Genomic DNA, 18,065 nt, shown 5'->3' on the forward strand with positions numbered 1-18,065 from the left:
TTTGCTCTTTTCCTGCTTGCGCTCCCTTGTCAACGCATCCACTCCTTCTCTGGCATTGGAGCCTGCTCCTTCAGGACTCCAGCATATAGAGAAGCCCAGCTGAGACACCCAGTCTTGTGGGATGGAGGAATTATTAGATTCCTGGACTTTGTGCTTACAGCTAGACATTGTTGGGTTAGTTGGACTGCAGGCTTTAGGAATTCCAATAAGGTGTGTGTGTGTGTGTGTGTGTGTGTGTGTGTGTGTGTACGTACATGCACGCGTGCACACGCATGCATGCAAGGGGCGGGGGAGGGAGATTCATTTCATAAGTTCTATGACTCTAGAGAACCCTAACTAATACAGTTTCTGATTTAATTTTTAAAGAACAACATATTTTGCATCCCTGAAGTAACAGGGATTTTTGTTTGTTTGTTTTGCTTTTGTTTTGTTTTGTTTTTTGAGACAGGCTATCTCTGTGTAACAGCCCTGGCTGTCCTGGAACTTGCTCTGTAGATCTCTTGAACTCACAGAGATCCATCTACCTCTGCCTCCAGCATGCTGGGATTACAAGCATGTGCCACCATTGGCCAGCTGGGATATTTTTTTTAAATGAGAAAATTATACCAGCTATGTATAATATCTAGGTGAAGAAAACTATAAACATCAAATCAAATAAAATATAAATATCTAGGTAAATGGAGAGATATTCCATGTTCATTAATGGGAAGACGGTATTGTTAAGGTATCTTCCAGTTTCGGCCTGTAGATTCAGTGTAATCTCAGGCAAAATCCAAGGAGGTTATTTTGTGAATATTTACAGGTTGGTTCTAAAGTTTATAAAAAAAAAACTCAGAGTAGCCAATAAAATAGGTCAAGGAGGAAGAGGCTCTGGCAGAGTAGTGGAGGAGGAAGAGATGGAGGAGGAGGAGTGCGGCCATCTGGTACTTTCTATGGCAATAGTAACCAGGAGAGTGGGATGTGAGTGAAAGTCTAGACACGTAGATCTAGACCAGAACATAGACATGAGTCCTCATAAATACAGTCAACAGATCATTTACAAAGAGCAAAGATGGTCTTTTCAACAAGAACTATCTAGTAGCTCACATGCACACATGTGCACACACACACACGCACACGCGCACACACACACACACACACACACACACACATGGATCTAGACACAGACGTTAACTCAAGATGAGTCACAGGAAGACACAGCTGTAAACCTAGGGTGATATAAGGGGAAGTCTGGTTGGTCTTGGATTTGACTGTTTCCACAGAACTAGCATAACCCAAGACAGTCTGGTAAGCCATGCTTCATTAGTTCTTGAAGCTTCTCAAAACACCCCAGACAAGCTGCACTAGAAGACAATATGTGCAGTCTACATATCTGACAAAAGACATATCCAAAATATGCAACAAACTCTTAAAATCCGGTAATTAAAAGCAACCACGTTTTTAAATGGGCAGAACTCAGGCAGGTGCTGCCTAAACCCTCGCATTTGGGAACTGAAGCAGAAGGGGAGGAGACCAAGATCATCATCAGATACATAGTGAATTCAGGGCTAGCCTGGACCACATAGGACTGTCTCTAAAAAGCAAACCAAGAAAAGGGCCAAGACATCTGAATGGGTATCCCACCAAAGATGATGCACAGATGATAAATAATGGAATGAGGAGATAGCTCAGTAAATTGCTTGCAAATAAGCACAGGACCCAAGTTCACTCCCCAGAACCCATTTTTTTAATATTTATTTATTTATTTATTATGTATACAATATTCTGTCTGTGTGTATGTCTGCAGGCCAAAAGAGGGCACCAGACCCCATTACAGATGGTTGTGAGCCACCATGTGGTTGCCGGGAATTGAACTCAGTACCTTCGGAAGAGCAGGCAATGCTCTTAACCACTGAGCCATCTCTCCAGCCCCCCATTTTTTTTTTTACCAAAACAAACAAAAAACTCAAAGGGCTATGTATGTTAGTGTGCATGTGTTATCCCAGCACATGCACAAATACGGTAAGCAAGCATATGAAAACATGTCCAATGTGATATGTCTTTTAAGAATTGCATAGTAAAGCCATGAGATGCTATTACACACTATTAGAATGGCTAAATCAAAGGAGGGAGCTGACAAAATCAAACACAGCTAAGAATATGAAATAATGAATTGTCATTCCTTGCTAGTGGGAATGCAAAATGACACCGCAACTTACTTTTCCTTAATGTACTTTAGCCATATGATCCAGTGATATGAGAACTACGTAAGACAAAACCTGAGTAAACGCAGGAGAGATAATGTGTTAGCTGAACCTCCTGTAATAACATACTTCTTTGTGTTTAGTTGATCCACAAGGACTGGACTATTACTCAATTTGCCTATCCCTACCGACATTTTCTCACGTTTTGTTTCGTAAAGAAGAATAAATAAAATTCTTTTTCTAGAAGGACCCCAGGGATGCCTCTCCACAGGCACCAACCCTGTAAAACAGTAGCCATGGAGACTGTGCCCTTACCAGCACAGCACTTAACGGCAGCAGGAGTGGGAATACACACCAGAAGCCTTTGAACACTGTCTCCTGAACGTGAGCGTTCTGACTTGGGTGTGAATGGCCCCCAGAGGCTGTGTCTTGGGTACTTGGTCATCAGATGGCGGTCCTGTTTTGCAAGGCTGAGGCAGGACCTCATTGGAGGAGTAGGTCCCTGGAGATGTGCCTGTGCCCTCTGGTTCTTGTCCACCACAAGAGGAAGAAGCCTGTCCATCAGGTGTTCCTTCCATCATCATGTTCTGCCCAAGCACATGGAGCCAAATGACTGTGGACTGAGCCCTCTGACTGTAAGCCAAAATAACTCTTTCTTCTTTAGGTTGCTTATGCCAGGCATTCTGTCAGCACAGGTAATTAAACCTGTGAACGTGGCTTTGAGAATGTATATGGACAAGTCCTATTTTACTTTTAAAAATACTTAAGGAAAGGGTATAAAAGAAGCTCTGAATGACAGAATGCCTTCATCGGGAACAGGCAGTCAGTATTGGAAAATATCATCAATTAAAACATAGATTCAGTTTAGCAGAAATTCTATTTGAATTTAAACCTCAAATTATCCTGAAGTTCTGTTAGATGAAAGATGTGAGGCTGCCTAGGAAGTTTTTGTTTTATTTTTTAAAGTAATTTGTTTGAGAAGGAAACCACTCAGATGTTTCCTTCCTCTGGAAGCAGTAAAAGTCAGAATGCACAGCCATGTCCAGCTTCCTTCAGCATTAGACAGATCACTGGAACAGAGTAAGAAGTCTCAAAGGCAGACCCAGCATGTGCCCAGAGTTCCATGGTCCAGATGGCATCTTAGATGAGTGGGAACGAGTTCTTAGACTGGGGAGGGTGCTGTTGACAAAGCTGCCGGCGCTCAGGGCAGTAAACAAAGGTGCCCGTTCACTAATTTACCCAAACAAATGGCAGAGGAGTTGGAACCCTCTGCCCAGGCTGGCAGAGTACAGGATGGGTGGCTTGAACAACAAATTTTTTTAAAGGTTTATTTCACTTACGCATATGTGTGTGTGTGTGTGTGTGTGTGTGCGCGCACACACACACATGTGCATATGGCAAACACCTGTGGGAATTCATACGTGTGCATAGAGGCCACAGGAGTCTGAGATCCTCCTCTGTTGCTCTCCATCTTTATCCTTGGAGTCGGGGTCTCCCCTGGAACCTAGGACTTGTTTTTCTTGGCTAGACTGAAAGCCAGCAAGCTCCAGTAATCCTCCTGTCTCTACCCTGCTCAGTGCTGCAGCTCCCACAGTTTGCAAGGATGCCTGGCCTATGTAGATACTGTGATCCTAGGTCCCAGATCCTGTTCTCATGATTTCAAAACAAGGACTCTTAACACTGAGCCAGCTCTCCAGCATCTTAACAGATTTCTTACCATTTCTTTCTTTCTTCCTTCCTCCCTTTCTCTCTCTCTCTCTCTCTCTCTCTCTCTCTCTCTCTCTGTCTCTCTGTCTCTCTGTCTCTCTCTCTCTCTCTCTCTCTCTTTCTTTTTTGTATGTGCGATTTAGCTATAAGTGCAAGATCCAGGTTCCAGTAGGGTATGGTATGGTATGTGTGTGGGGGGTGTGGGTGTATGTGTGTGTGTGTGTGTGTGTGTGTGTGTGTATGTGTATACATGTGTTAAGAGAGCTTCTGAATGGTAGATGGGCACCTAACCATGGCCTCCTGTGGCTTTTCTCTTATGCTTGCAAAGTGAGACAGAGAAATCCTTCTGTCATTTCTTCTGATGTAAGGACACCAGCCCTGTGAGATGAGATCTCCTCCCTCATAAGCACAGTTAGCCTCAATTACCTCTCCTAGAGCTCTGTCTCTACATGTGGTTCATAGTTCTGCATTTGAATTGAGGGGGGGTGTCTATAGTGTAAATCAATTCTTTACAGATTGGCCAGCTATGGTGGAGAAGGATCTCTGTGAGTTTGAGCCTAGCCTGGTCTACATAGCAAGTTCTAGGTCAGACAAGCATATATAGTGAGGCCCTGTCTCAAAACAAGAAGGTTTAGAGAGCCATAGTCACTTTTTATGTGGATGTGTATTTGCCTGAGTGTGTATATGTGAATCATGTGGGTACAGGTATCCACAAAGCCGGAAGAGGGCATCAGATCCCCTGGATCTGGATCCAGAACCCCTGGAGTTACTGGCAGTTGTGAACTACTGATGTGGATACTGGGAATCAAACCAGAGTCCTCTCTAAAAACAGACAATGCTCTTAACCCGTGAGTCATCTCTCCAGCTTCAGATCGAATATCTAATCTGGGTGTGGTATACACCTCTAATCCCAGCAATCAGGAGGCTGAAACAGGGGAATCACCGCAAATCCATTGACAACCTATCTCAGAAAGCGAAGATTTAAATTTAACAAATGAACCATGAAAGCACCTGGAAGATGGGAGTCCATGTTTGTAGCATGGGAGTTTGAGAAAGTCCTGTCTAATGATACCACAAAGTCTGTTATGCCCATGTCATGAGCCCCCACCCCCACCCCAGGCCACCAGGAGTCCAAATTTGTATGCAAAGCAAAAGCCTTTATTGCGAACTTGAGCTAGGGCTCTCTATCCGTTCCAGCACAGCGGTTAGATCAGGGAGAGGTCTGAGCTCAGCTATGATAGGGTTTTTAAGGACTAAAGGATAAGGGGCTGGGGTAGGGAAATTCTAGATTCAGATGGGGGCTGAACTGACTGAGCAGGAGTGGGGTAACAGAAGTCTTGTCAAGCAGGGATTGATAGTGGCGTTGCTGTAAGGAGATTGGCAGCCTATACACAAGTCAGGTAAGCTATTCTTAATGTTCTAGAGCATCTAGTACTTGTTCGACTCAATTCTGATTGGTCCCCTGCAGGGCACAGTCCTGGCTATTGTAAGGGTGAGGCATAGTCCCAGTATCATTAGCCTGCAGCATGTCATAGCTGCACTAATGTTAAGTGAGGCATTTTCAATCCACAGCTCATAAGTGCAGTAGGGTGAGCAGCTCTTTGGCTGTCTGGAGTAGAAATTGACAGTTTCCCTGAAAGGCGGATTGCGGTGTTTCCCAGCATGTTCATCATGCGTGCTCTAGAGCCTGGAACTATCACTTCTAGGAATTCGTGCTAAGGGCACAGTGAGCAGCAAGCAGATCCCTAGAGTACGTCTAAGGTGCTAAAAATTGAAGATAACTGTCGCTCAGTAGGCACCAGCTGTCCTATATCACCACTGCCGATAATGGCATGGCTCTGTGTGACATGAGAGGAAGTGAGCTCTCCTGAGCGTGTGGAACCATGGTGTGATCACAGATGGGGGGATGCCCCAGAGTGGCCTGCAGTGCTTAGTCACTTCTGTCTTCGGGAAGCAGCGGGAAGGGACCAGAGTCAAATGCATCCTTCAACACACACCCACCCCATAATGACATCTACTTTTTTTCTTTTTTTTTTTAAATATTTTTTATTTATTATGTACACAATATTCTGTTTTCATGTATGCCTGCAGGCTAGAAGAGGGCACCAGACCTCATTACAGATGGTGGTGAGCCACCATGTGGTTGCTGGGAATTGAACTCGGGACCTTTGGAAGAGCAGGCAATGCTCTTAACCACTGAGCCATCTCTCCAGCCCGGACATCTACTTTCTAAACCAGGCTCTGCTACTTCCATAGGCTATTCAGATTCTGATGCTGTAAGTGGATTGAACTACTGATAATACACCCACAGGTATTGTGAGTTGTGCCTCAGTGCCTGCTCTTCTGGTATTGCTCAGTCCAATCAGGTTGATAATCAATATTAACCATCACACATTCTGAGCACAGTAAAATTATTTCAGTAGTGCGCTTCTCTCCCAGAATCACCTCCTTCACGAAGGTGACACCATGTCCCTGAGGGAGGGATTCCTTCTAGACGTGAAGATCTTTGGAAGGAGTTTGCTGCCACCAGGACAGCAGTAACCACGCAGCTCAGTAAGTAGAAGGAATCCTCTTTCCACACGGTCTCATCGCCAGCCAAGCCTCCCGCGCCAACCTGGCAGCTGGCTCATGAGCAATCCCGTGCGTGTGTGCCCGCCATCGGCTCTGCATCAGCGTCCGTGTTATCACAGGCGCTGACAGCCTGACAGGAAACATGGCCATCTTTTCATGTAAGTGGTCTACATAAAAATTGGCAGTATATTCAAAATTCGAGCCTCAGTTGAGCTAGAATTGTGCCCGCTGGTTTCTTTGGGGTGGATAAGCTACCTGGGTACAGATCTTTTCCGAGCAAACACCGTGAGATCAAGCTTGTGACTTCTCCACACCTGCGTCTGAGCCTGAGCGTTTCATGACTCCTCTTTAGCGAATGAAACTTTAATACTTCTTACCTTGCTCTCCCAGCTCCCTCCTAAGAACTGTGCCTGACACCAGGTGGGACTCTTTAGAAAGAGCAAAATGTGTTTTATGCCCCCTCCCAGCTTATAAATTCAAACCAGAAAAAGACCTAGGTAAGGGTGGTCGGTGATTCTAAAATAAAGATCAGCTCAGAAGAGACCAGCCTTAAGGAAACCAAAGAGCAGAACAGGCCGTGTGCTGTCCTACCAGGTAGTGACTACCTGGGTACAGGACTCACAGCAGCCCCAGGGTGACATAGGGCAGGGCAGGCCGTGCGCTGTCCTACCAGAGAGTGACAACCTGGGTACAGGATTCACAGCAGTTCCAGGGTGACATAGGGCAGGGCAGGCCGTGCGCTGTCCTACCAGGCACTGACTACCTGGGTACAGGACTCACAGCAGCTCCAGGGTGGCATATGCTGTGCAGTAGGAACTGCTGCCACTTGCAGAAGGGAAAACTATATGGCCTATCTGTGTGGTGTGTGTTTTGCCAATGGAACAAGACCTGAAAGTGCCCATGGAGGCTGTCAGGGCTGTATGGTATGTGCCGTGTCCAGTCAGGAGGACAGGGAGTGTCCATGCCCATGGAGGCTGTCAGGGCTGAGTGGTGTGTGCCGTGTCCAGTCAAGAGGACAGGGAGTGCCAGTGCCCACTGAGGCTAAATCAGGGCTCATTGCTTTCTCCTAGGGAAAATGAAGCTCCTGCCATCCAAGGCAGGTCCTTGCTGTATTCATCCTTGGCCATGGTGGCTTGCCTTGCCATGTAAATTCTCTCCTGAGAAGGTGTGAATGAAATGCTTGAATTGTGGCTTTTGTTTGTTTTGCCTTGTTTCCTTTTAGGCAGATCCTTCTCCTTGCCATCTGCCCTCAGCCTCCTGAGTACTAGAGTTACAGGCATGCATCGCTCCACCTTGTTTTTTGGGTTACAGCTTTCTTTGTAGAAAACTGGGAAATCGTGAAGACTGAGAGTTTTCCAGTCAGATGGTGTCCACATGTTGGAAGGGTTTGGTTAAGTCAAGATCCAGGTTGCATGTGAATCAATAGTAGGCTACACAAGCCGGTCTTGTTGGTCCTGTGCTGGCTGTAGACAGTGCTCACTGAGGTGAACTTGGTGGTATTAACCTAGCCCTCACATTTATGCTTCCCAGGGATATGGAGGGAAAGCAGTTGTGGTGATGACAATGGCTTTCCTTTACCCCTTCCAGATGCTCTCTAGGGGCAAGAGGTCCTCACTCCCTCAGGACAGGACCCCCTGTGCAGCAGAACTCACCTCCCCATATGGACCATTCCCCAGCAGCTAGGAATTTCCTTCACAGCTCTGGGAGCTGCCGAAAGCCATGCTGGGCAGCGCTTAGAGACTGTCCTCAGGGGCTGGTGTGTTGGGCTCAACTATGTCCAAGTTTGGAAAGAAGAAAAGCACAGGAATTCGCTCAGAACTCAGAGGCAAGATATGTACGTGTGGTGTCCCGAGGATCCCTGTGGGACTGAGGGCATATGGTAGCCTCTGTTGGAGCGTGCACCGGGTCTGATCTTAGAGAAGATACCATTGCTGCACGCTGATTAAGCCTGACTGCACTCTTAACCCTGTCACGGCCTTGTTTTCTGGGGGTGGAGGGAAGAACAGACAAAGCCCAGCAAGATGCTCTCCATCGAGTCTGTGATGTTCAATAGACCAGGACTGCTGAGAAGTAGGTGCCCTCTTGGCTTCGGATGCACAAGAAAAGCGCAGTGGGTGTCACAGCGAGAGTAGTAATTATGTCATCTGTCTTGTCATGGAATGTGACTATAGTAATTGCAACATTCTCTCCCGTCATTGAAGCTGGTAATTATAGTGCAACTAACAGCATTATGCGCTAACTTGGGCTGTTTTAATCACCTCTTTTACTCTGAAATGCAATGGGAAAATTCCACAGTTGTTCCCAGGCTACCCATTTCTCTGAGCATCTGCTGTCTTATAACCCTAACAGCTGGATGCTGAGGTGGGAGGCAGGGACGCTCAGGGCAGCTCATCCCAGTGATCTCGGTGCTCAATAAGAAAGCATCGGCAAGAAGGCAGTTGTCAGTTTTCTACCACGATCAAATTTTATCTTTGAGATTATCTGCTTTGTTTCAGAAGCAGCAGATGTTTTGGCATCTGGCACTGTCTGCCACCCATATCTTGCAGGAAGGAAACCTTACCACAAAAATCAATCTAATTCTAATTAAGAAAAACCTCCTTCGGCCCTGGCAGCAGTTAGGCCAATTAATGCTGGGATGGAACACTGTGGGCCAGTGTATTACTTTCTTCATGGCTATGACAAAATTACCTGATGAGCCAACATAGGGAAGGGCTCATGGTTTGCAGACTCAGCCCATCAGGATAGGCAGGCATAGCAGGGGCATGAATCAGCTGGTCACGTCACATTAGCAGTCGGGAAGCAGAGAGAGACCAAGGCTGGAACTCAGCTCCTGTTCTCTTTTCTGTTCAGTCTAGGACCCCAGTTCGTGGGAGAGTACCACTTGGTCTGGCTCATCCCACCTCAGTTAGAGCTCTCTGGAAACACCCTCACAGACACACCTCTGGGTGTGTCTCCTCTGTGATTCTAAATTATAACCCCCATAGCCATGATGGCATCTTTCATGTGTAATGTTCCATGCCTGAAAACAGTCTTTACCGTGTTTATCATCTCTGAACACAATGTAGGGCGCACTGGCAGATGTTCAAGGGGCTTTGCTTATACTGACGTAAATAGACTTTGGACACTGTTGTGTGAACTGAGGGGGCCTTGTTGAGGTAGAAATTTCCTTGATCAAAATAATTGACACTGCATTAGATGTGCCTGGGCTAAGTAGGTCATTCTTTACAGTGTAATTGTTTGAGCAAAAGGTAAGTACGGTAAAGAATTGGGAATTAGCAGAGCATAGTCAGAAAGATGAAATGAGATCATTTGTTGGGAGTGTAGAATGACTAGCAGGGCCACGTGTGAACCACCCCTTCCTCCTGGAATCCTTAGACCGCCATCCCTGACCTCGGGTTTTTTGTTCGAGTCCATGCTCTGCAGCTGTAACAGAATTCCATGGTTGGAAAATAGAAGATGGGGCAGAAGGAAGGAGAAAGAAAGGAAAGGAAGGAAAGACTGGAAGGGAAGTAGGGAGGGAGGACAAAGGAAGGAGGAAGGAGGGAAGGAAGGTGTTTCTCACAGCTGTGGAGCTGGAAGTCTAAGAGTAAGGAACTGTGCCAGGCAGGGTCCCTGAGCTGTGTCCTAACGTGGTGGGGAGGCAAGCCATTAAAGGCAAGGCAGGGGAAAATGCTGGCTAACCTCTCCTCCCTGTCAGGAGCTCAGTTCTGCGGTAACATTGGAGCCTGTTGGGAGGGGTTGAGGTCACGTGATCCATTTGTGAGCACCCTTAACTTTTTGAGTGAGTTTTGAAACTCACTTTTAAACTAAAACAACTATGTGTTACTAATTCTGAGTCCAACAACCATGTGCCAGTAATTCTGAGTTCAACAATCATGTGTCACTAAGTGTGAGTCCAACAACCATGTGCCAGTAATTGTGAGTTCAACAACCATGTGTCAGCAATTGTGAGTCCATCTAGAAAACTGGCATAGTGCGGAGCCAAGCCAGGTCCACACTCTTGTGCTCTTACACCAAGTGCTTCTCCTTGGTACTGAGTCTACCTCTGTGCAGATTCTGTTGGGCCATTCAGGTGTGCACATGAGATCCATCCAGAAGTGCAGTTATGGCTGAATAGATGCAGCTACAGTCTGAAAAAAAAACAGCTGAAAAAGAGGCAACCTAATAGCCAGGTGGTGGTAGGTGCATGCCTTTCATCACAGCACCAGGGAGGCAAAGGCATCTCGGTGAGTTCGAGGGCAGCCCGGTCTGCAAAGTGTGTTCCAGGATAGCCAAGGCTACACAGAGAAACCCTGTCGCCAAAAATGCCACCAAAAAGAGGCGACCTAAGAACAACTTTTTCTCTGTAAAGGAACCTGATGGCATCAAGTATAGCCTCACCTTTGTGACAGGACCGCAAAAACTTCTGGATAGAACTAGATAGAACCTGCTCAGAGCTGGGCAGAACAGATGCCCAGCATAATTGCCAGGTGTTGCAGACACCGGGGTGAGAGAGAAGAAGCTTGGATCTTGCAGTTCTTCTGCCTGGCACACACACACACACACACACACACACACACACAGTGTGCTGCTGGTTTCTTTTTTGTTTGTTTGTTTTGTTTTGGGGCTTTTGTTTGTTTGTTTGTTTGTTTTTGAGAGACAGGGTTTCTCTGAACCTTTTGAGCCTGCCCTGGAACTAGCTCTTGTAGACCAGGCTGGCCTCTAACTCACAGAGATCTGCCTGCCTCTGTCTCCGAGTGGTGGGATTAAAGGCCTGTGCCACCACCGCCCAGTGCTGCTGGTTTCATATAAAGGTAAAGTGGTCAAAGGACAGGAAAGCTGCCCTGGTTGCCCTGGTTACTCACAAGCCAGCTGCAGGTCAGCAGCTGGATCGTGCACAAAGGCAACTGCCCACGGCCAGTCCTCTGCCTCCACATCTGTGGCTCTGCTTCAAAAGATGTCTGCGGTGGCTTTGTTATTTCTGAGTCTTCTTGCTTGGCTCTAGTGTCTTGATTTAACCCTGGAATTTTCTCAATTAGCTCAGCAAGGTAGACAGATGCTTAGCAAACACTTCCTGGATGAGATCAAAGGTACGATAGCAGGGTCATTTTGGGGGGTGGCAGAATGACCAAAGGGGCCAGTTTGAACTCTTATGTCCTGGGTTTGTTGGATCTGCATCCCTGACCTCGGGCTTTTGGTCCTGCTTCTACTCCAAAACTTGTATGTGATCTTCGGCAAGGAACTCACCTTCTCTGGCCTCCGGATTAGTGATACCCAGGGGTGTTTTACGTCTAAGCTTGCTTTACCTGTAGTCTGTGGTTCTGCCTTTAATAGCATAGTTGGCTTTTTAAATCCTAAGTAACTGCACATTCAAGACGGGAATTTCCCAGGGGAAGACCAAGTTTGCACGTTTAGCCAGGACAAGGGATGAGAGTATGGGGCACAGAGACGACTCTGATGGATCAGGAGTCACACAGTGAGGGTGATGGGACATAGCTGTGGTACAGAAAGAGAGGAGCTGCGTGTGCATGCCTGCTCTAAGGTTCAAAGTAAATGCCGATTCCTTCCTGTCAGTCATGCTCACCTCCACCAGGAAGAAAAGCTGTCTCTGTCCGGCTACAGCCATCAGTGTGGGAAGGCAGTTCATCTACTCAACCTCCGCTCTGGCAACCCCTGGGATCCCTACCTCTGTCCTTCACTGCAGGGAGACTCCTGGAGGAGTCCATTTGGGCCTTTTTGACCTGGCCATCATGCCCTCTCATCAGCTGATTGGGTTTTTCTTTTCCCATTAACTGTTTTTCTTAATGCGGGCAAAATACCTAACAAAGCCCCGAGGAAGACAGGGTTTATTTCCAGGAAGAAAAAGAGTGATACAAATGTATCCTGTCTCATTCCACACTCCCAGCAAATGTAGCATCAAGATTGGACTGGACTTATCCATTCAATGTATCGTTATTTTATTTGAGAGAAAACAAAACAAAACAAAACAAAACCAAAAAACATCAACTTGTGTCTGTGGGCAGCCTGTGGAATCCGGCTACCACCGACGCAGACAGATCTGGGTTGGAAATCAGCAAAAAGGTTCTAAAGCTCGAAGGTGGGAAAACTCCAAAGAGGGTTTTGTGGCTGGCGGGGACGGGGGCCTTAGGATATTCTCCCCTCACTTCTTGCGATGGCTAATCTGGAATCAACTAAGACCCAAGCAGTGAGGGATTTTCCTGAGTAGCTCCTTTGAGGTGGGAAGACCCCATCCAAAGTCTGGATCATTCGAGGTCAGAATACCCACCCTAAATCTGGGCCACACCTGCTGGCGGCAGACCACATTAAAGGACATAGCATCTCCCTCTCTGTGAGCACCCGGCTCTTTATCTGGACTCAAACTGGGGAAGTTTACTGTACAGTTTCCATGTGTTGATCAAGAAAAGTCTGGAAGGAAAACGGAAGAGAGGGCTTCCTGGTCAGTAGCCGCCTGTCTGTAGGGAGCAGCTGCCTGTCACTAGAAGAGGCGACCTTGAGCTAGAGAGAGGACTCAGCAGGTAGAGATGAGTCCCATGAAAGCCCGAGGACCTGATTTTGTTCCCTGGAGCCCGCATGAAAGTGGAAGGGTGGAACTGACTCCACAGAAACGCTGTTCTCAGACTTCTGCATGTGTGCACCTGCTCCCTTCCCCGCGTGTGCACACATTAGTGTATGATAAATATATTATGTACTAACATAATATAATAATATTATATAATAATAAATGCATTTTATACAATGAGAGCTTATAAAACAGAGCTTAGTAGGGACTCTGTGGAAGGGGACAGAGTATCTCTCCTGGTTTGGCCATGAGAGTAGACTGTAGGAAAAGCGATACTAAGAAGTACAATCAGCCTGGCTGGGCTAGGGATAGCTTCTGTGTTGTTCTTGCAGAAATGGCTTTGCAGAGTCTCTGGGAGTTTACTCTGCTCTGTTCTCTCTGCTCACTTGTCAAAGGTGGGTTCGAGTCCACGCTGGGCAAGAGCACTACTACTGAGCCACTGAGCCATGCCCTCAGCGTGTCCTCAGCTCTCTGGACCATGACCTTGCACTGTAGGACAGCGGGTCCTTGTGGCATCTTCCAAACCCATCACCTCGCTTCTACCCAAACCTGCTGGCCCCTGGCATTGTTTGGTCTGGTGCATCATTTGGCCTGACTTTGACCATGGCCTCTCTTCCTGTAGACTCCAGCCTGGACCCACTCTGTGAATGCCTCTAACCAAGCACCTGTGCTGTGTCCCCACAGGTCTCGCAAGCAGCCTCGGACCTCCTGGCCTACTGTGAAGCCCACGTGCGGGAGGACCCTCTCATCATCCCAGTGCCTGCCTCAGAAAACCCCTTCCGGGAGAAGAAGTTCTTCTGCACCATTCTTTAATGCCTGTGGTGACGAAGCAGATGAAGCAGGCTCTTTCCTGCGGTAAAAGTCCCGTGTAGAGATGTGCACGCTCCCGTGTAGAGGCATGCCACCCACACACACCCCATCTCTGTTCAGCCAGTCGTCATCTGGGCTCATCTCGGTTTACCGTATTTTCTTCATGATACCATTTCTTCTTCTTTTTTTATTTCATTTTTGTTTTTTCCATCCATAGAGAAGAAAACCGTCATTTTTATAGCCAATAACAAATGTGCCATGTAAAAGTGTGGATTTAAGGGTCTACAATTTTTAAATATTAATTCCCAAAATGTAGATATATCCAGTTAATAAATTTCAGTGTAACTCATTGAAACCAAAACCATGCCCAAGTGTCTCCCATGCACTGTGATTCAGTATCAAATGAGAGCATATCGACCAGTCACGTGTGAGGGTGAGGTCTCTTTCTCCTCTGGCATCTCCATCATAGGTGTCTTCAGGGGCCGTGTGCTAGGCCCTGTCTATGGCTAATGTCTCCACCTGCTTCTCACTGAACATTCCAGAGCTTCTGAAAATGCATTTGTAGTATAGACACCAAGGCAGCCTTGACGGTAGATACTCACCAGGACAGCCCCACTGGCCACCACCTCAGTCCAAATGCCACTCTTCCTGCTTGCTTCCTCCTGCTTGGTGTCTCTAGTAAGGCGAGGGGTGTGGTTCTGGGCCCCCTGGAGTCTCGGCAGAGTCCTCCCTGCCCTGAGATAGTGGATCAGAGACAGTCAGAGTGAGTCACGTTGCCAGTCACTGATCCGAGACGGTTGCTAACATCACTGCTCTAACAATAAACATTACAGGGTGGGTCTGTCTTAGAGGCAGAATATCCGGGGGACAGAGAAATGACGTTTGCTCAAGGCTGCAGACAGAGTGTAGGCAAACCACAGCTTCCATACGTGGGGAGTCCATCCCTAAAGCTCCTCCTGAACCCTGAAGTGTGGCTACCTGTTGCAGGTGTACAGCACCGTAAACAATACCAAACTGCACACCAGGAAGGAAGCAAACACATTTGCCCACCAACTGGCTGTACCCTCTCTCCCACCTTTGCTGGGAGAAGTCTCACAAACCTAGATTCTGGCAATTTGTGATAGATGATATGTGGGTACTCCAAGACCAGATAGCAGTAAACCCTGGGAGTTCCCAACACAAGATTGTGGGCCCCACCTAGAGTACCCCCATGCCCTCCTGATAAAGGCACGGCTGCTGAGGTCTAGTGAGGACGTTTGCTTTGGAGATATTTGGAAATTGCCGCTCCTCTGGCTCTCGGAGAGGCTTGCTGTGCTGCTGGGCAAGTCATTGTGTGCCAAGCTGTGCCAACCAGCAAACTGCAGACAATGTTAATTACCCCTCTGGCTCTTCTGCCAGGGCAGAAACTACGTAAGGCTCTGATTATCCTTGAAAACCAATATATGCTAGATGACAACCTATAATGTTGGGAAGAGTATGTGACTTCATAGATACCAAGCTGCTGATGATGAGGAATGTAAAATGTCATTTTATTATATTATCATGGGTTTGTGCCTTGCTACCCTCTCTTGCAGCTTTTGTGGAAACCGTTCTAAGTTTTACTACTGTACATGAGATAAGAGGCTAAGATTCCATGAGGTTTTGTTGGGCTATAACAAGATCTCTGTGGCCCATGTTGTCATCATTAATCTGACAGAGTACACCATGATCCACAAAAGCCCAGGAAGTGGGACAGCACCAAGGGTGGCGAAATAGGTCGGGAGAAGAGTGTGCTTTAATCTCCTGCCAAACTGTCTCTGTCCTACTGTCCCCCGTTTCCAGCCATCTTTCTTATGTCCTCCTGTGGATGGTGTGTCCACTAGTACCTGTCCCGGGAAGACACTTCCCGTGCCACACCTGGGATCCATTGAGCGTTCTCACCCCCAACTTCTTTCTACTTATCCCTAGATTTGTTAACTCCCAGAGTCTCTGAGATCCATCCAGTAAACTCATTATTCCATGAAATATCCTCATTTGGATGTCAATGTTGTGTGAGCTCAACTCCACTCCTGAGTATAAACTCGACAAAAATGTGTACATACCGTCAGAAGGTATGTGCTGGAGTGTGCATGTCAGCCATGGTGGTCTCAAGCTCCACCCACAGCTCACTGAGAAGCTTGCTGGCCTGGTGGGGAAACTGAGAGCAGGCAAGCCCAAGCCTACCGTTCCATTTTCACACAGCGCAGGCCGGCAGGCCAACCCACGCTGATTCAAGGAGGAGCAGTAGCTGCTCTCAAAGGCGCAACAGAGGGGGGCACGAGAGGCTTCTGGAATGTTCTGTCTCTGTATCTAGCTGCCTGTCATCTTGATATGTCTAATTTGTGAAAGCTCTCCCCGCTGTCTACTTTCGGGTGCTTTTCTGTACGTGTGTTATACTTCAATAAAAAGTTGGGTTTTGTGACTACCAGCCGGATCCCTCTGTTGGGTTTTTATTTCTTCTTCTTCTTCGGCTCTTTATTCAATGTTTGGCCCCTCTTTACGTGTCCTTAATAACATGACATTAATAGCTCCCGTCATTAGTAGGACACTTTCAGGGTGTGTTTGACAACATGTTGAATACAAAATGCTCGTAATCACCAGCTGTCTGGCTGGAGAACCGGCTGCTGGCACCACACAGGTGCCTTTCCACACAAGCACTGTGCCCTGGGATTTGTGGGCACCACGTGTCTCCCATTGAGTGGCTGAGGCAGCATCCTCAGCCATTCTTGCCTGCTCACCCTCAGGAACGGCGGGACAGGACGGCTTTCAGGAAGCCCCGTAATTACAGCAACCTCCGGAGCAAGAGAGCAAGGGCCCATGGTCCCGGGTAACAAGGAGCTGACACACAGGCAAGGAGTGCAAGTGCTACATGCTTCTCCTTCACTCTCCTTCCGTGGAGGGCTCCCCTTGCTGCCACCCTGGCGTGTCTGAGCTCCACAGGGCCTTTGCTGTTCCCCCTCATAACTCTGCCACTAGAGACCCAGGGAGATCAGAGAGCAGCTCCCAGCTGTCCCCACCACCCCTCACAGCCTTCAAAAGATTTTGCCTTTGATGCTGAGCTCCTGCTGGTGCCTGAGAAAGCCGGGAGTTGTCCGCACCCCCACCAGCCTCTGAGGAGCCATAGGCAGGAGAATGCCAACAGGCAGAACTTCTGTGTGGTGACTCCTGGAGCTGAGCTAGAACCGAGAGAGCTGACGCTGCGGCTGGAAAAGAACAAGGCTGTGGCAGTGGCTTGGCCAGAGTTTATTTACAATGGCACCCAAGACCAAGGGCAGCCCAACTTCCAATTCCCTCTCCCGAGCCAAGCACTGTCTCTACCCAGAGCGGCAGTCGTGGCAGATGAGCTGCTGTCAACCCAGGTTTCACACTCCTGGATATGAGTGTGGATGGCCCGGTGACAGCTCTGCCTGTCATGCCCTGACATTTGTTAGGGGCTTTTTAATTAGTGTCTCTCATTGAACCTGAAGCTCACCGTTTTGGATAAACTGTCTGGCCAGCAGCCCCAGAATCGCTCCGTCTCTCTCCCTTCTGCCCAGCTGAGGTTTCAGATGTTTGCCATCGCCCCCAGCTTTAGTAAAGGTGCTGGAACCCCAAACGCTCTTCCTCATGCTTGAGCAGCGAGCATTTTCCTCACGGAGCCGCCTCCTCCAGCCCCTCCATTTTTTTGGTTTTAATCAAATTCCTATGTTTTATTCTGCTTTGGTTATGTTTTGCTAGCTTGTGACATTTCCAGACCCGTTTGTGATAATTAACCATAAGCTGTTGTCCTAATTCCGCGGCTCCGAAAGACTTCTCCGTCATGGGGCAACCTCCCGTGGCCTGCTCTCTTTGCCATGGGCCTGTTCTCCAGTGCTCTGTCCTCCCTCCTCAACCGTGTGCTCCTCCACGCTGCCATTACTCAAGGCTACCTCACTGGCTGTGTTTCTTGTTGACACAGGATCCCTGCCCATGATGTGTCTGTCCTCTGCCCCTCTGTGCCAGGTCTATTGATTTTATGGATCTCAGCTCAAGATCAGTGAAGACGCGCCGTCATGTGGCCGCTCTGACCATCTCAACTCTGTGTCTAAGCTTGTCTGACCCCACAAGACAGTCTTACGTCTGTACTCGTATCTCCTCGGCTGTGATGTAAACCCCGGGTGGCCAGAGGCCCTGGTGTCGCTCACCTTTGTGTCTCCGGCACTGAGTGGGTCACCTGGCACATGAGAGCCACACTGTAA

The 18,065-nt window shown here is 47.8% G+C and overlaps 1 protein-coding gene across 2 annotated transcripts in view; it reads left to right on the forward strand.

The window, feature by feature from the left end:
- Positions 1-16,276, forward strand: part of Gng4 (G protein subunit gamma 4) — a 44,105-nt gene extending 27,829 nt beyond the window's left edge. For both annotated transcript variants that reach the window (XM_085699240.2, XM_048461174.3), the window contains exon 4: positions 13,705-16,276. In XM_085699240.2, the coding sequence (XP_085555366.1) occupies positions 13,705-13,833 (129 nt within the window). In that variant the 3' untranslated portion in view covers positions 13,834-16,276. The remainder of the gene's footprint in view (positions 1-13,704) is intronic.
- The last annotated feature ends 1,789 nt before the right edge of the window (positions 16,277-18,065 follow it).

Source organism: Myodes glareolus, chromosome 14 (genome assembly GCF_982192425.1).
Source record: "Myodes glareolus chromosome 14, mMyoGla1.1, whole genome shotgun sequence".
Taxonomy (NCBI): domain Eukaryota; kingdom Metazoa; phylum Chordata; class Mammalia; order Rodentia; family Cricetidae; genus Myodes; species Myodes glareolus.